This window comes from Protopterus annectens, chromosome 1.part0 (genome assembly GCF_019279795.1).
Source record: "Protopterus annectens isolate FY-2018-M chromosome 1.part0, PAN1.0, whole genome shotgun sequence".
Taxonomy (NCBI): domain Eukaryota; kingdom Metazoa; phylum Chordata; order Ceratodontiformes; family Protopteridae; genus Protopterus; species Protopterus annectens.
This window is the reverse complement of record NC_056725.1, coordinates 872177322-872197423: the sequence shown is the minus strand read 5'-3', so window position 1 is coordinate 872197423 and position 20102 is coordinate 872177322. Positions and strand designations below refer to the sequence as shown.

Sequence of the window (20102 nt, the reverse complement as noted above, 5' to 3'; positions counted from 1 at the left end):
ATCTTGCCTTGCTTTAGAAAATAGTGAGATTAGCTAAAAGTATATTTTTTCTGTGTCTGTCTGAGTCTTTTTATCTGTGTTATTTTTCATATTACCTGTGAATTGAAACTGTGGTGTTTATTGTAAATAGATATTCAGTATTTCCATTTTTCCTAATTTATTATTTATTATTAAATATATCTGTACCTTTCATTGTGTCTGGTCTTTTGAAAATAGTTTAACCTTTGCGAGAATTGCATTTATTTGGTGGCACTGTAGGCTTCATGCTCCTGAAAGTCTTGCTGCTTGGCCAGACATTACCATTTGTATAAGTATTATTCTCACTCAGAATAATTAGGTACCCTGGTAAGAGCCTTAAAACTATCTGGCTGATGGCAGTGAATCTACCTTATAATCTGGGCAGAGTGGGCATAGCTGGTGAATCTGTGCCAGCCTTTCCCAGATGTGTGTGTGTGTGTGTATTTGTGTGTGTGTGAGCTACGTGTAACAGGGACACAGAACACTGGTTTCTGCAGAGCGAAAGGTGAAAACTTATTTGGGGTCTGGAGAGGAAGTCTAGCCTTGGTTCGGCAGTATACTCCGTGTGTGCTCCTAAAGGAAATTGTGCTTGGTGCAGAGAGCTGCATCTGAAAATACTGTGTGTATCCATTCTCATTCTAAGTGAACATCCTGCAACCAGTGTCAGTAGTGAGGATTGAGGCTCCTTGATTACTGGCCCAGATGAGGGATGTCACACTTACCTTGGATATTATGTAAAAAATTCTTGGCATTGAATGCTTGACAAAACCTTTCAATATGGGACAATGAGGGAGGAATATGGAGGTTTTAATACTAAAAATGTGGAATGGTGTGGTCCTTGGTCCCAGTAATTAAAAAGAATAGTCAAGTGTGAATATGTGTTGATTTAAAAAAGCTCAGTGGTGGTGTTGTACATGAAAGGTTAATTCTACCTAGTTCAGAAGACATAGCACCAAACTTTGTTAATGCAAAAGTATTTTCCATACTACAAGCTTACAGTGGATTCTAACAGATACTCTCAAAGAAATCCAAAAACTGTCAGTCTTCATTACTGTAATGGGAAGGCTCCGTTTTAAAAGGCTAGACTCGATATAACTTCTGCACTTGATATCTTTAAGAGTAAAATGACTGATCTACTCAATGAACCAGATGTTGCTGCTTTTATGGACAATATATTGTCTTTTTGTGTCCAAATAAATAATCACAGAATTCAAGTTAAGAGGCAATGCTTTAGACTTAAAAATTCCAGTTTAAAGCTAAACCAACACGTATACTGCTTTAGTAAAACATGGATTCCGTTCATCACAGTATATGTGCTAGTGAAATCAGACTACATATAAGCAGGATTAGAGAAATAGCTGAGTTACAAGATACAGCTTATGTAACTGAATTAACATGAGCCATATATATGACTAATTAATTGGGCAAGTTTTACCAGAACTCTTAACTGTGTGGTGTCCTTTTACAGCCCTATTTAAAAAATACCCTGTTAATGGGGACATATTCAAGCCTAAGTAGTCAGGAAAGTAAAGGAAATGCTAAAAACAACTGCAGTGCTAGCAAATTATGATGTCACTAAACCGACAACAGTGAGTGAAAATGCTAGTAGTAATGGCCTGGTGCAGTTTTACTCCAAATGGATGGTTAGCTGCTCTAACCTGTAGCTCCAAAATGCTAACTAATGCTGAACACAAACAATTGCAGGTAATAAAGAGTGGCAAGCAATTATAAGGGCATGGGAGAAATTCTCCTGATATCTATTAGAGTTTATAGTTTTCCACTCCGGATTGGCCACAAACACTGCTTCCAATAATCAATTCCTATGACCTACACAAAGTACCACTGAGGTGCCAAAGACTGTTAATGAGATTAAAGAGGTTCAATGTCAGAATAATTCACGTCCCTGGAAAACAACCACACGAAGCAAATATGTTATCCAGAAATCCTATACATGGCCCACCATTGTCAGGTACTGAAGAAGATGTGCAGAACATAATGATGACCAGACCAGTGACTACAAAACCGACTAGAAAAGCTTAACCAAATACTTTAAGTGATCAAGAATTACAAGCTGTTATCAAACATATGTGAGATGAATGGTCAAATTGATGGATATAAGCAATACAACTTATGCACAAGTACTTTACAATCAGAGCACAGTCATCAGCAATTTATGGCTTGTTATGTAAAGATGGAATCATAGCATCCTCATGTTAGTCAGCAGAAGTGATATATCAAATACATGAAGGCCATCAAGGTCTCACAGACTGTTGAGAAAGAGCCAAAAAGTCAATGTGGTGGCCAAACTTCAACCAAGACATCTTAAATGTAGTGCCAAAGTGTCAGGTCTGCTTTGTGCACAATCCATTGCAAAGACAAATAGCTGGTCATGCCAACATCATTTGCACAAGGCACGTGACAACAGAGAGCTGCTGAGTTGTGAAGACTGCTTCATAGTTGCAGACTATTACTCTAGTGGCATAGAAATAATTCATGTACCAACCACTACTAAATGATGGATCATAGCTAGGTCCAAGACAATGTTCTCAAGATGTGGTCTGTCTGTTGGTTTTGTTACAGACTATGGTACACAGTTTACACAAGTGACTTCCAACAGTTTGCTACTGACTATGAGTTCATCCATACTATGTCAAGTCCTTATTATCCTCTACCACTTGGAGAAGCTAAGAGTACAGCACAAACCACTATAATAGTAAGTCCTTCACTGCTTATGCTTGGAAGACAAATGCAAATTGATATGCCAATTGTAGTGTCTAAACTTCATCCTAATACAGTCAAACAAAATGTCCAACAAAAGCGAAATTTCATATAAAAAGTTTTACAACTGGCACCATTCTCCATCTCCTCTACTTATTATTCAACCAGGCCAAGCTGTTCACTTAAAGTTAGTGAGGAGAAAAAGTGGGACACAACAGGTGTTGCAGTGCAGAAATTACAGAACCACAAGTCTACGAGGTATAAACAGAAGATGGTAGTATAGGTAGACAAAATGGAAGACATATTCATCCGGTTCTTGATGAGTGTCAATCTAAAATTCTGTGCTCAGGAAAACCAGTTGAATAAGTTTCAGTCAAAAATAACCAAGACTGATGTCCAACAAAACCCTCAATCTCTTCCTGTACCAATAAACCAGTAATCTTAACCACAGATGGCATGTACTTCTCAGAAGTCAAGGCTAATGTCAAAGGCCTCTGGCTCACCAAGTTTGCAGATGACTGTAAATTGGAAACTATCGCAGATTCTCCCATGAGACCAATATCCTACTAGAGGATCTAACACAAACAAATGACTGGTGCCAAAGCCACAGATTAAAATACAACTTGAAGAAATGCATTATATTACCCTTTGAGGAGACATCCACCCAAGTTAAATACTCCATCAATAAAACAACCCTAAGATTTAACACAGTCATTAGGGATCTGGGATCATATATAGATAGTAATCTGGCCTTCAATCAACATGTAGCTAAGATAGTAAGAAAATCATTCTATGTCACCCAACTCAGAAACAAGGGTATGGCATCTAAGTCCAAGCAAGTTATAGTACTACTCTATTCAGTCCTTATCAGACCCATCAGTGAGTACAATGCCCTCTTTGTCATGTACCTAGCAGGCACTTACAACAGTTGTAACTCCCTCAAAAGTTCCTCAACAGGAGAATCCAGGGTAAGAATAACCTGTCTTACACAGATTGTCTTAAGGACCTATTGGACCTATTTCTGTAAGCAGATTCCTACACGTTACTGAGAGATGATCTATGCCTAGCATATAAATCATCCTCAGATCCAGCTGTGATCGATCCAGTGCACATCAACAAAATAAACAGCACCAGAAACACTAGATCCAAGGACCTAAACTTTGCCTGCAATGTAAATAAAACATGCTGGAGAGTCGATGTGTGTCTCAGGGAATCCTTATGATGGAAAAAAACTCCCCATATATGTGAAGCAGAGTTCATCCCTTATGCTATTTAAAAGAAATCTTGATAATTGGATAGGAAATTACAAATTCACCCCCGTCTGACCACTATGTCTCTGATGGATAGAGCATGACAGTAAGTAAATTAATCCCCAACTAACATATAACCACATACCCTTTAGTTACCTCTTTACTACTATACCCCACCATATAGGTGTCTAAGGATCTCAGGGACATAACTGGGCAGGGTTTCATGGCTAGACTTGTAAAGACCCTGGTGGTCACTAGCCTGGCATAAACCTACAAACCTATGTTCTAGAATAGGTGGAAGCTTCAGTTTGACTTTTTCGAGTAACAGACAGCATGAGTTTTCCTGATTCTGTTGACTTTGTTTTATCTACTGACTGGAAAAATACTAATGTTCATTACAACTGTCTGTCTCAAAGTTTTTCTTCCACGGATTTAAACTCTGTCTGCCGTACCTGTATTTGAATGATCAGCAGTAACAGCAAAGTTTGAATACGAAATCATTTTCAAAATTGTGATAGGATGTAGCAAAGGCAGCTAAGTAGTCAGTCTTTGCTAGTTCTTTCTAGTGATGCATTCTAAAATGGTTTGTAAATAATCATATTGTTCACATTTACCAACTATTATACATTTGCAGGATCAGTCTAGAGTGTTGAATCTATGGTGCATTGGTTGTTTACCACCATGTTCTGTAATTTCATAAAAGGGATTTTTCTCTTAGGAGAGGAAATGTGATGATAAGTAGAATAAAGCTGCTAGAGTGCTTACATATATTGCTAGTATGTAACACAGCCATTGCTACTTTAAAACTATTGTATGACATCACTGTTAACGAGTATGCTTATTCCACAATGCATTGCATTTGTAAGCTTAATGCCAGTGTGTTCAAGATAATTGAGGTGTTATCATTGTTTCTGTTGAGCTGCCATGCTGTATGGAATAAAAGTTGCCTGTATGACTAAAAGGGTAGAATTGGTGGTATGTCTTAATACTTCTACATCTAACAATGAATATTACTGGGTAGTCACTGTTACACACTATAGCAATATTTGAAAAGGGTAACGTTTCCTGACAGGTTTACTGAAGAAAGCAACATTAAATAAAATCAGCAATAGTAATACTTAAGTTTATATTGATATAAGCACACACACACACACACACACACACACACACACACACACACACACACACACACACACACACACACACACACACACACACACACATATCCCACGTGGGGGGCTGCACCCCCCACACCCCCCCTACTTAAATATACCACCTCCAAGATCGCACTACAGCAAAGAAAAGGGAAATCTCCCATTCTGCGATGTATGCAAAAGCACAGAATGGGAGGTTTCCCATGTCCTCGCTGTAGTGCAATCTCGGAGTTCGTATATCTAAGTAGGAGATGGTGTGTGGGGTGGGTGCAGGAGGGCCCCCCCCCCGCAGAAACTTTGTTTTTATGTTTTTTTTTCATGCACTTTAGATTTTCAAGTTTCTGAAAACTTGATCATATGATCTTGACCATATGGGTTTCGAGTTTTTGGTAATTCGATAATCTAAACTGAATTAATATATATATATATATATATATATATATATATATATATATATATATATGCATATCTAATCTATATCCAGCTGTTTATATATATATATATATATATATATATATATATGTATACACACACACACACACACACACACACACACACACACACACACACACATCTTTTCTAGCCATGGTATTTGCCAAACATTTAGCTTTGCATCAGTTGTTCATTCAGTCCTCATCCCAATGGTAGCTGGTCACAGTGTGGCCATCATCCAGGCAGCCTTGAGGGAAGTTTTTGACCTATTCTTCCTCAGAGTTGAAACACGCAGACATGATGTAAGAATCTGCAGATCATTCACCTATGAGTGAGTGCATACCTTCACTTGCCTCACTCCCATCTTCAATCATTCTCCCCAGCATCCATGCTGTTTATTAAACAAAAAACATCTTTATTAAATTATCATGAATGACATAGGCCATGTTACATTTATATAAATGATAATAAACCATAGCGACACAATCTCAGTTGCAAACATTACATTCCAAACCATGCTGACACAACTGTAGTTGCTGCTAACATTATACATCACTTTTAACACATCCAGTCATCGTTAGTCAACTATTGCACAGCTCATTGAAACCCTACTTTCTTTTAAACCTAGTTCCTCCTCTGCATGTATTGAGCCCACAGTTCCCATGTTTTCCAGCATCCATGTTAGTTTTCAGTCTTGGTTTGTGAAAGCCACATCAGGCCTTTATCCCTCTGAGCTACAGAGCAGGTTATGTAACTGGTATATTGACATATGCTTGGCGGTTTGCATTTAGTGTCTGCTTTCATGCAGGCTGATATATACACGATGCTTTAGAGATCTAAATGAATGCACATGAGCAGGGCAGCTTATCTTCTTCAGATTACAAGACATTAATTCAGAAAAAAACACAATCTTCCACCCAGGTGTTTCTACTCCATATGCAGATGTTACTGTATGTGGCCTTACAAGACAGAGTAAATGCTGACATGCTCATTATTATAACTAGATAGCAACACAATTGGTCTCATAAACAAACCGATTCCTAACTATCTTTGCCTTGTACATACTTTATGACAATCCTCTATTTAGTGTGAAAACCCATTGTTATCATTGTAAATTATTTAAGGAAAATATCAGTGTGTATCATAATACTTTCAGTGAAAAAATAAGCACCACATGACAGCTAGTAGGTAGAATTGTCTGCATGGGTAATCTTTCTTTACCATTATGATAACTGAGATTAATAGTCCAGATATCCTGTTATCAAAGGAAGTCTGATACTGTCAAACTGAAAACCCTAGCTGCTAGCATATCAAACCTACATACTGACTCCAGTTTCAGTATCTTATCTCATGGTAGTGATTCCATCAACTGCGCAGAAACCTGATTCCAAAGGTAATGAACATATATTCTCCTAAGTTAAGAAGCTATCATCAGGTTGGTCAGTGGAAAACTGCGAGCAAGTGAAGAATATGCTGTAATGTAAAGTAGCAGTCTGTTCTGGGTAATGTAAAGTAGCAGTCTGTTCTGGGTAAAGTAAAGTAGCAGTCTGTTCTGGGTAATGTAAAGTAGCAGTCTGTTCTGGGTAATGTAAAGTAGCAGTCTGTTCTGGGTAATGTAAAGTAGCAGTCTGTTCTGGGTAATGTAAAGTAGCAGTCTGTTCTGGGTAAAGTAAAGTAGCAGTCTGTTCTGGGTAATGTAAAGCAGCAGTCTGTTCTGGGTAATGTAAAGTAGCAGTCTGTTTTGGGTAATGTAAGGTAGCAGTCTGTTTTGGGTCTATTAATAAAATATTGCTTTTCTTTTCTTTTTTTTTGTTGTTATTGAATGAGAAGCATATTTTTTTCGTTGTGAAGTAATTCTGCATTTAATATTACCCGCTTGTTTTGTAGTTTGAACCTGTGATTCAGCCTGGCCATGAGAATTTGGTGCATCATATTCTTCTCTACCAGTGTGACAGTAGTCAAAATGACAGTGTTCTTCAAAACGGTCACGAGTGCTACCATCCAAACATGCCTGATGCCTTCTACTTATGCGATGTTGTCATTTCTGCCTGGGCAATTGGAGGAGAGGTAGGATTGTTTCTGAAATCATTTACAATGTTTTCACTTTTAAGACTACAGAAAGGTAAAGTTATATTAACTTGAATGTATATCTATTTGTTGAGAACTTAATTTGAATCTGGTACTTCCTGTCCTCAAAGTCATTTGTATGTCAAACCTTTCTATCAGGAAAGTACAGTTGTGTAAGTAAACTTATAACAGTAGATGTTTGAATGACCCCTGCTGCAGTAGCCTAGCCTTAGCTATACGGGTTATGTTCTGCTGAGGATATAACAGCCAGCCAGCTTCCAAAGCTTCAGAGCACCTTCCACCCATGCAAACTGTCAAGCAGTTTGAGACAAGCTGACTAAAAGGCAATTTGAGAACTTTCCTGCCAACAGAGACATGGCGGCTGACCTCTGAAAGGACAATGCTAGAAATAACAAAAAAAAAATGTCCAGACCCTGGCATAAAAAACACACCACAAAACAAGGGGGATGGATGGAGAGAGGGAGTGGCTACTTCAGTAGTGATCATTTAAACATCTACTGTTATGGTAAGTTCAACTTACACAACTGCACTATGTTCTTCATATTGATTACTGCTGCAGTAGCCTTAGTTATATGGGTAAATTACCATAGCTAAGTATATTTGGGAGGTGGAAGGAGAAGGGTCCAGGAACTCCTGGAGAATGGTCCAAGCAAAGCTTGATCTAGATCTAGAAAAGGAAACCAGCTTATAGACTTTTGTAAAAGTATGTACAGAGGACCAAGTAGCAGTTTCTAGAATACTTCTAAAATTCAGCTCTTGCTAAAAAGCTATATATGAAGCCAGGGCCCTTCATAGAGTGGGCCTTGCCTTGCCCAGAATAGATTTATCATGGTGAGCATAACAGAAATAATAGCCTTAGACAACCATTTGGAAATAGTCTGTTTTGATACAGATTTTCCATTTTTCTTACCTTCACAAGAAATGAACAATTGATTTGAAGATCTGAAAGATTTAGTTTTATCAAGGTAGTACTTGAGTTGTTTGTGTACATCCAAGGTATGGAGTATCCATTCTCCATCATTTTTAGGTTCAGACAATAAAACAGCAATATGGATAGTTTTGCTTAAAGTAAACTCGGATATCACTTTATTCATAAAAGAAGGATTAGTTCTCAAGGAACTCTGTCCTTGTGGAAGATGAGGTAGAGCTGACTCACCATTAGAGCTTGCAACTCAGATACCCTTCTTGCAGATGTCAGAGCAATTAGTAAAACTGTTTTCCATGTGAAGAACCTCAAGCCAGCCAGATTAGCTGGTTCAAATGGAGAAAATGTTAGCCTCTCTAACATTAAATTAAGATCCCAAGAAATGGTCACCAGTTTACTTGGAGGCCCCTGATGCAAAATCCCATTCAAGAATATTTTGACATGCAACTGCCTTGAAAGAGGAGGATCCATGGGAAGACATGTTGGAATGGCTGATAAATGTACCATAACAGAGGAATAAGAAAGGCCAGAGGATAGTAACTCACACAAATACTGTAAAACCAGACAACAACTAGCCCTGAATGGGTGTGGGTTGTTCTGTTGGCAGCAACTAGAAAACCTTTTTCATCTTGTAATACTTGACTTTCTAGTAGCAGGCTTTCTTGTCTCCATTAGTACCTGCTGCATGTCCTCAGAAAACATTTTCCTAAAAGGAATTAAGATTCTGTTATCATCCATGGGTCAGAAGGGAGTCACCACAGTGATCTTGGGGGATTCCTACTGACTCTTCAGAAGTACCCTGGATATTAGTAGAAAGGCATACAGGAACATTCTTTTTCAAAGAAAAGAAAAGGCATCTGTATTCTTGCAGGAAGTCCTGGAACAGAATTTTGACAGTTGACTGTTCAGATAGGAGGCAAAGTTGCCTGCTTGAGGAACTCCCCACAGATGGATCAAATCTTGGAAGACTGCCTGATCTAGTTTCCATTTGTGAGGGTCTGCCCTGGTCCTGCTCAGCTTGTCTGCCACACAGTTTTGCTCTGAAGGAATGTAGAATGCCTGTAGAGTGAGATTGTGCTGTGAAGCTATATCTCAAGCTACCATGGCTAGTCTGCAAAGGGGGTATGAACTAGTTCCCCCTTGCTTTTTGATGTGCCACATAACTGAGGTATTGTCTGTAACTGCTTGAAGAGGTCCCGGGGACCAAAGATAGTTCAGAGAGTTGAGTGCCTTGATCAGGGCAACCATCTCCTTGATATTTATGTACTTCCATCTGCCCTTGGTGTCCCAGACCACCTGCACTTTTGTCCCTCCCATCACTGTTTCACAAGGAAAGTCCAAAGCATCTGTGGTGACTAACTGCCTTGGAGAAGGGATGGAGAAGGGGAGACCTCGATTTAAGGATATATGTTGTCTCTACGAAAACATTTCTCTTCTGATAAACTGCAGTAGTGGTTCTGAAAAGATAAAAGGTGTTGATGCTGGGACCATAGAGATTTCAATAACACTGTATCTTTTTCACATGGAGTCTTGCTAGGGGTATCATGAGAATCATGGATACCATGAGACCCAAAATTCAAAGGTATTCCCTTGCACTGACTGAAGTCTGAGTAGAAAACCTTACAAATAGATCTAGATAAAGATTTTTTTCCCTGTGGAAGAAAAACTCTTTAAACAGAGATGTCTAGTTGACATCTCAGAAACACAATCCAGTGTGAGGGAGTCAAGAAAGACTTTTTTCAATGTTCTGTTGGAATCCCAGCTTGTGCAAGAGATCAGTCACTCAAGAAAGAGACTCCTAACATTTTGAAAAAGACTCTGCAAAGATAAGCAAGTTGTCTTAATATGGAAAAATGTGGATACCCTGTAGCCTGCAATGAGCTATAACTGGAGCCAGACACTTTGTGAACACTCATGGGGCAGTGAATAGCCCAACGGATAAGACAGAGAACTGATAATGTGATCCACACACACAAAGCCATACCTGATGAATACAGATGTGATGATAAGCATCTTTTAAGTCTAGTATTGCCAGGAAACTTGAAAGAGGAAAAAGAGGTAACATGTTGTGAAGTGACGTAATTCTGAATTTGGACACTATCACAAACAGATAAAGAAAAGAAAGATCCAGAACTGGCCCCCAAGCATTTTCTTTTCTTTTGTTTTTTTTGGCACTAAGAACATCAGTGAATAAATCTCTTCCCCACCTGAGAAGGATGAACTAGTTTTAACACTCCTTGGGGCAGCATGTGATGAAGAACAGGAGGAAACAAAAGAGTCTGATCTACAGGATGAGGTGTGACCTCTTGGAAAGGAAGAATTTCCTCTCACTTCTATCTGTACCCCTGTTGAATGATTTTCAGAAGCCATTTGTCTGAAACAATCAGTTGCAAAAGAGAAAATGGAGATTCAAATTTTCTGGAAGAAAGTAGGGGCCAGGTTGGGGTGGGGATCATAAGGTCTCCTAAACAGTCATTCAGACTTGTTGGAGTATTTGTTGGTGTATCCTTGGTTTTTGGAGGTTTGAGACTTCTTTTTGGAACCCCTTTTCCACTTCTTCTGCATGTGTTTTTCTGAATTCGTTTGAGACTGTTTATTGTGTTTTTTTTTTTGCCAAATTTAGACGAGAAAGAAAATCCCTTGGGCAATTTGGAAAAGGAGGGATGAAAAATCTTAGAGATTCCCTGGATCAGTTTGCTCCTTTCATCACACTTTTTGATCACCTGTGCAGCAGAGGGGGCAAACGCTAAATCTCTGTCTGAGGGAAGTTTTTTTTTAAATCTGTGAGGTTCTGAGAATGCAGCCAAGCAAACCTCCTTAAAACAGTACCAGTGGCCATAGCCATAGAAGTTTCAACAAAATCTTACACAGGCAGCAAACAATGAGTAGTGACCTGTGCAACAGAAAAAAAATCAGTTATTTAAAGCATTGTTTTTCTTCAGAAGAAACTGTACAAAAACATTCCTCATCCTGTCTGCCTTTTTAAGGACAGCTGGTTGGCTATCAGGAAAATTGCAGGCAGTAACACACACACATCCTGTAAAGCAGACAGGACTGTTGGAATTGGTGTAAACTCTGGAAAATACTTGTGTAATAAATAAGTCATAGTATTTTCTGTGGGACTGAGAAAAATCAGTGTTCTCCCACTGAAAACACTGGAGCATTCTATCAGTAGTCTCAGAGAAAGAGACCCCCCCGCAGGAAGAATCAGAAACTAAGCTCTCATCTGAGTCTGTATCAGAAGATAAAAACCTGAATCTGCCCCTGCAGCTTCCTGTTTAGATTCAGAATTTTAAATCTCTTTAGGAAAATTGACATCCCACTTTCTTTTACCAGAAAGTACTCTACAAGAAGAACCAATAGCTTGAATTAAATGCTGAGCCAGTCTGAGTAAACTACTCCTATCCACAGAAATTGGAGGAGGAGTAGTTACATGTTTGGTTTTCTGTTTATTTTTGACAGAAAAAAATGGCACCTGCTGCTGCTTCCCCAGGAGTGGGCACAGCGTTAGACAAAACAGGGAAAACTTCTCTGTTCCTTTTCCAAGGACCAACAAAAGTGGCTCTCCCTGCTCACTGAGGGGACTGAAACAGTTACAGAGGTCATGGCTAACCCCTGGTCCATAGTGGCTGTAGGTGTTACACCAGAGAGATTTGTGGTAAAAGATGAGTGATCTGAGGTATAAGAAATGGTCACAGAAAAGTCACCTACCTGTAGCTCAGGCAAATTTCTAGCCTGCTGTGGTGGCAGAGGCTGTTTGCTTAACTTTTTTTCTTTTTGTGGCTGGGAAGAAGGACCAACTGTGAGACTAACAACCTGTTGCATGGAAACCGAAATGGTGACTGTTTCCCAGGGAAGAGAAGCAGCAAATGCTGGTAAAACTAAAAGTCCACAGAAGTTACTTTTTTAACAGAAAAAAACACATTAAGAAGCACTTCCAAATAGTAAGGCAGCCATGCAATGGAAAATTAAACATAATTTCTCCACACAAGATATGTTATCAGTTAGTTTACACTACTTTAAAATTGACAGAAAAAATGACTGGTCTGTTCAAAATTACATTACAGTCTCAAAACAGTCACTTAAACAACACTCCTAACTTTAAAATAACTTTCCAAAGAGGAAAGTAACAAAACATTAGTAAATATAAGAAAATGGAAGTATTTTTTACCCAAAGTGAACTTATCTGCCCAGCTAAGGACAGCACAAGCTGACCTTCGACCCTGAAAAGTCTCAGAGGAATATACTGTTCAGTAGCAGTAAAGCTCCTAAGAGCTTTGCGCACAAATTTGTTTTTTAGTCAGCTCAGCTTGAGCTATTTGTCAGTTTTGGCACATGGAAAGTGCCCTAAAGCTTCAGAAACTGACCAGTTATTATATTCTTGGCAGGATGTAACCCACATAGCTAAGGTTATTGCAGGAGTGATCAGTATGAAAAAAATCTGATTCTTTTAAGTTCTTGGGAAATCATATTTATTACTTCAGTAATGCTGCCTATCCAACTTAGCCTCTGTCGCACCCTTTTTCGTTTCACTGCTATCTTTTCCATCATCTTTATCTTATCTAGTGAATCATGTCTTCATGTTATGTGGCCCATGTAATTTGAGTTTTCATTTTACTATTAGGCCTTTGAGTGAATGCTCTGTATTTATCTCTTTAAGTAATGACTGAGTTATTCTCGCAATTCACAGAATTCTCAAAATTTTTCTCCAATATCACAGTTCAAAAGCATCAGTTTTCCAATGCACAGCCTTAGTTATAGTGCAATATGTTATTACTGGGAAACTACAGATTTGACCAAACAGACCTTTGCTGACATTACAGTGTCTTTGCTGTTTAAAATCTTATATAGATTTGCCATACTTTTATCTTAATTTCCTGGTTGAAGTCATCATTTGCAGAGATATTTGAGACAATGAAAATAACATATGACACTGCACCCACTTCCTCACCATCTATTTGCTAAGAATTGATAGGAATAGATGACATAATTTTAGTTTTATAGGTTCATATGTTCATAGGTCCATAGGTCAGTACTAGGCTATTGATCCAGAGGACCACTAGTAGCCTAGCCACAGTAGCCCAAATTGTAGGTACCCATTGACATGACTAATTTATACCTAGACTTGACTCCTTTCTGTAGGGGATTGAGAGGCTAGACCTGGGGTATATTTATGATTTCCATCCATTTGTCCAGGTTACACATAAAGAGAGTCTGGGAGCTAGTTTGTTTTACATGTAAAGAAAGACTCTGGGATATATATCTTTTTCACTAGCAGGTCCTAATTATGTTTTAGTGGAAGTTAATATGTCTTGAGTGGGTGTTGAGGGTGTTATTAATTTTGCAGATGTGTATGAGATCACATAGGACTAGATCCATTGAGGCTTTGGAGTCTACACAGAGGTCATCTCTCAAGAGTCTGTAGGAAGTAGAAAAGAGAGAAAGAGAAAGAGAGTGAGGGAGCGAGAGAGAGATCGAGAGACAGAGCACTTTAAGGCAATTTTGGTAGCTCAAGGAAGTCATGCCCTTGATTATCTTAGTGAGAAAATGCTGTCGTCTCTCAAGCTGGGTCATATACTTAGACAGGAACATACCAAAGGTGTTGTTATACTCTATTATGGGCCTAATGACGGAAAAGAGAGAGAGATCATAACTTCCTTAGATCTGGAAGAAATATCCCTGGTAATTAGACTAGCAAGGTGAAAGGATTTCCTAACAACAGTGAATACATGGTAATCAAAGGATAGTTCATTGTTAATGAAAATGCCTAGGATCTTAATGGCTAAATCGACATTCAAAGGGGTGTTACCTATGTGGTGGGTACATGGTTACCCAATGTTGCCAAAGGACAGTGTTGCATTTCTTTGCATTTAATTTTAAGCTGTGGTCCATGCACACTTATTGGTGTGTGTTAGTGGAAGAATTTGGAAGTTAGATGGAGAGTTAATGACAGCTCCAGGTTAGCTGTCATCTGAATTTGATATTAGGGAAGTGAATCTCAAAGAGACATGGTCCTAGAACTGATCACTGAGGGATACCGCTGGTAACTACTCTTTTCAAAGAGAGCATACCTCCCACCCTAGCACACTAGATTCTGTCAGTTAGCCAGTTTGCTATCCGGTAGGTAACATAGGTGTCTGCATTTAATTTGATTAGCTTGATGATAAAGCTAGAATGTGGGATGATATGAAAGGCTTTGACCAGGTATAAGTAGGCAATGTGAACACATTTACCTGAGTCTAATGCATCAGTGACATGACTAGCTTCAGGAAGCAGGATCTGCTTTTAAGAAACCCATACTGGCTTGGGTCAAGGACATGTAGACTACCAATGTCCTTGTTAGTAAGTTCCATAAGAAGGCACTCTATTGCTTTGCAGATAAGGCTGATGAGGCTTATAGGTCTATAGTTTACCGGATCAATAGTTGTTTTCACCTTCTGAAGCAGAATGACTACCACAGCACTCCATTCCTCTGGCATGAATCTAGCAGAGACTGAGGTTGAATAGGCTTAGTAGTGAGTCTATAAGATAGTGTTTGGTACTGAGAAAAGGGCTGCCTGACACATTAACAGGACTCATGGAGCAAGTGTTTTTGTCTTTAGATAGTGCATTCATGACATGCTCAGAGATGATCAGATAGGGTGATGTGGATGGGCTAAGTTATGGAAAGTTAGGGGACAACTGGGGAGTAGAATTAGAGCTGAATCTGTCCATTACAAGCTGGCTATGTCGTCAGAGGACAAGGAAGTATTTTTGTTACGTATCAGCTCTGAGCATTGCTGGATACTACCTCTAAGGTTTCTGACATAGCTTAAGAAGGTTTTGTGGTTGTCCATAGGAGAGGTAGCATTCCCAAATTGTAGATTGCTTTGGAAGGTTTGATTTTGTTTCTGTGTTCTTTATTGTTTTTTTTTTTTTTTTTTTTTTTACTGAGTTCCTTTGTACATTTGTTTCTGTGTTCTTTATTGTTTTTTTTTACTGAGTTCCTTTATACATGATAGGATATTAAGTTTGTTTCTAAAGGCTATGAGTTTCTTATTTTATTGTATAGTTTGTTTACACTAGGGTTCCACCATAAGGGTTTATTTTGATACCTCTCAACTGTACAGATTTTTACAGAATGGCCAGATCTTTCCCTCATATTTTGTGTCTGTTTCTCATAAAATTGTGGCTTTCTGGCAAATCACTGCAAATCATTGAGGACTGAAGTCAGAAAATAATGGCACACATTTGAGTTTCAGACTTCATATCCTTCAGAAAAGCCATGCTAATGCATAACATGTTATTCTATCCACTTTCTAAATATAAGAGCAATCTTTAAAACGTGTCCCCATTTTTAGGTCTTTGTCTCCCCATTATTTGTGCCTTTGTCCAGATTTCTTGCTTTAACAGGTTGAGAGGTATGTTTATTCCTCACTTTAGAACTGTATGTATGTCTTAAGGGGACAGATGGCTTATTCCTTTTCTTTTCTTTTCTTTCATGTTGAGCAACAAGCCATTTTTTGGGTTTTGTACTTTCACATTCGGCAACAAGCTCTTCAACCCTTCCTCACTTTCAGCCATTAGAATGGCCAATCTGAGATTGTTAATATTTCTACCAGTCTAACCTGTCAGCTGTCCCTATTTTACAGGAACATACTTAATTCCAGACCTAATTTACTCCCCCAGTTTTAGGTTTGTCTTACCCTTTCACATAATTTTCAGAATTTCCTGTATCACACGTGATTTCTGAAGCTGACTAATACATGAAAGATACCACATGACCAACACACTAGTGACATCAATAATTTAAAGACTGGGGACACTCATACTAAAACTCTCTTTTTTCAGAAGTGAAAATAAATGAACTTAAGTGGTAGAATTTTGCAATACAGTTAAAGCCTAGAGATTTTACTTGCTCTTTGATAATGTGCTTATATTTTTCCATTATTTTTCTCACTCTGTTTTTTAAACCTGTGTTTCCTTAGTAGTATCCCACATTCCTACTGTAAGTGGGAAGAGTTATTTGCTATTTGGTGTTCAAATTTATAATTAGATGTCCAGACGTTTTGCTGGATTTCCCAAACATTTCAAAGACCTTTGTACTTATTTTATATGTCTGTAGGTTGAGATATGCAGTCAGCACCTGATCCTTCTAACTCAGCATTTCTCATGATATATTCAGCATGTAAATTGAATATGGAGGATGACAACATACAGCCTTGGCATAATCCTTTCTTAATCTTGAATCAGTCATTTATTCCACATTTGGTTCTAACTGTTGCTTCTTAGTGTGCATATAGATTCCCCAGGAGGCAAATAGGATGACCTGATATCAGCATTTCTCCATCAACTTGTCACAGTTTGTCATAGTCCCCACTGTCAAAGTCATTACAAAAGTCAATAAAGTAGAGGTAACTCTTTTTTTCTGGGACTTCCTTGCATTCTGCATTATCCAGTGGATTATGCCAATTTAATCTGTAGAGCTTCTGCCCCTTCTAAGACCAACTTGTACATCTGGCAGTCCTTGGTTCATACAGCGACAGAGTCTAGCTTGAAGGAGCTTAAGAATTACTTTGCTAGCATGTGAAATACATGCAATTGTTATTATCTAAGTACTCTTTAGCATTGTCCACTTTTTCGGATTAGAATATAAATTGAGATTTTCCAATCAAATGATTACTATCACGTTTTCCAAATTTACAGGAAATACTGGAAAATGTACGCGCACACACACACACACACACACACACACACACACACACACACACACACGCACACACACACACACACACACACACACACACACACACACACACACACATGCACACACATACAAGCACACATTATAGGTGTATTCAGAAACAAGTTAGCACAGTATATTATAGAAAATAGCATGTTCAGCCTTGATGTATTGGAAGGCAGTTTAGAGAGGCAGTACAAAAAAGTGCATTATGTATCATATGTAAATTATAATGTAATGCGATGCAAATGAGTCATTACAGAAGTGAGAGCCATCATGAATGCAAATGATGACATCAAACATAGCCAGGTAATTCAGAAGCTGAAAGGAACAGTGTGACAAGCCATGGTGATCAGCTGTTCTGAGCACACTGATTCTTCCGAGTTTCACTTGCAACATTACGATACTGACAGTAGCATCTGTAGTAGCTGAGCAGCACTTGTCAATAACTGTTCTCAGTGTGTCATTTACCAGGGTGTTGCATTAACTTCTTCTGTGTCACAGTTAGTCACCTCCATGACAGAGATATAATTGAATATTACCTTATGGGTAGAGATACCATGCAGAAGCTTGTAGATGTGTGCATTCCTCACATAGAATCACACTGGATGTGAGAAATGACTGTCCTTGCACAGGCCTGTGTAGCACTAACCTCCCTCACTACTGAGACCTTCCAGCATGTGTCAATGGACTAGGTGTTTCATAGGCATCTACCTCACAAAACCTACACCAGTTCCTTGATATTTTGCTGCAGCATGGGGAGCAGCATATGCAGTTCCCATGGACAGCAGAAAAAGTGAACAACACTACACAGGCATTCCATGACATATCCCATTTCCCTGAAGTTGTAGGGACCATTGTTCCCTTGCATTGCTATCAAGGCCATGCCTGAACTGTATAGCATCCAGTAAATCATCCAGAAGGTCTTTCACTCCAACTGACAGATGGAGCTTGATGCACAGTCTGCCCATGTGCCATCCAGGCAGCTCCTATGATTCCTAAATCAGGAACAGTTGTAACCTATACCAGTGGTTTGTGTGATGTGATTTTCCACAGTTATCTAATTGGTGGGTGCACACTTCACCTCCACTTCTCCCAGCTGAGAGATCCTGCCTATGTGTATGTAGGCACCAATCCATTAATTATGCTATCCATGGTTATATGTTACCAGGGATGCATGCTAAGCATTGGAGCAATGGCTCATGACACCAATCTTCAACCCTCAGCCCATGACAGAGATGACATACAACACTGCACTTGTACAAATGTGTAACATTGCAGTGACAGTGCACTGTCACAGGCATGTAACATTGACCATATATTCATAGTGTTGAAGGCCCAGTTCTGTTAACTAGATACCTCTGGTGGTGCACTGCATTAGATATTTGTCATCTGTGACATGCTGCACAGTATATTTCTATGTAAGAGGCACTGTTACACTATAAGATTGCTATACAGAATGGAGACAACAGTAGAGAAGGAGCCAGTCGAGCAGTTGTTTAATTTTGGATGCAGCAGAGTCCCAGGAAAGACTAAAACAGGTACAATACACTGTGGCACTGGCTAAGAGGCTGCATCTAGTCCACAGCCATGGGCTATGGCAGAGACAATATAGAATGCAATTAATGAATGCAGTAATATACCCAGTCTATGCTGTACAGTGTATTGTTCGGTCATGGTGTGCATTAGACATTACCTAACCCACACAAGTCTTAAAGGTGGGCAGGGCACAGTCATCATCTTTTGGACAGGTAGTATGTGCCACAGTGGCAGGAAACAGCAATGGTAATATACATGGAAGAGTGAATGGAGTATAGGAGGTGTTAGTGGCAGCCAGGTAGAAGTCTTGTGGTTGGGTAAGTCAGGTAGCACAATGTGTAGAGAGAGGGTTAAGTTTCCAGATGAGGTCTGAGTGGCCATACAGTACCATGGTGGGAGTCCTCCTGTGAGTTACTTAGCATAGCAGTTTAGGAGCATGTATATGACACCTGCAATGGGTCCAGAGGTGGGGGTTGTACACTGCTGATGACCATGTTCATGTCTATGGCCATCTCAAGGTGTCATACTCCAGATTCCACCAGATGGAATGGATGTTATGTAACTTTGCAACCCGACCAGATGGCCCTGTGAGGTGCACCCCCAGTGGAGTGAAAGGACTGTCAACCATGACTATAGGTACTGCATATATATATATATATATATATATATATATATATATATATATATATATATATATATATACCTAAGAGTGGCCATGATGCAGCTGAGACATGTCACATGGTTACTATACAGTGCTGGTAAAGACTAGGTCACAGCAACATTCCATGCAGTGGCAGCTTGTAAACAGTACAGAATGTAACATGCAGACTGTAGGTGATATAGGATAATCTAATGCAGGCTGTGGACCACCAGAACCCATAGCAGTCCATCTACACTTGCATACCTCTGAATCCTCTGCAAGAATTATGTAGCTTCCCATTTCTCACTGTAATGTTGGTGACCCACAATGGCAACTGTACTTGCTATCACTTAAGTTTGGACCCTGTACTGCAGAGTGTAAATGTTTCTGAATTGCAGTCAAAATGATATCTTTTATCAACCATATTTTGTGCTACATGGCCCGTGCTTACCAGTGAACATATCTGTAAGTCCATCCTACTGTGTGTGCTGCAGTCTTACCACTCGTGGCTGGGCTTTTTCTGAATCCTACTCGATATCTTTTAATAGCTGCCTGAAACATTTGAGCACCAAGCTAATCAATGCAATAGGTTTATGTTGGCAGGTCTTTGTTATAT

At 39.1% G+C, this 20102-nt stretch overlaps 1 protein-coding gene across 1 annotated transcript in view; it reads left to right on the top strand.

The window, feature by feature from the left end:
• Window positions 1-20102, top strand: part of MOXD1 (monooxygenase DBH like 1) — a 980239-nt gene that overhangs the window by 320272 nt on the left and 639865 nt on the right. Inside the window, exon 5 of the mRNA XM_044064284.1 lies at window positions 7460-7639. Within this exon, the coding sequence (XP_043920219.1) occupies window positions 7460-7639 (180 nt within the window). The remainder of the gene's footprint in view (window positions 1-7459; window positions 7640-20102) is intronic.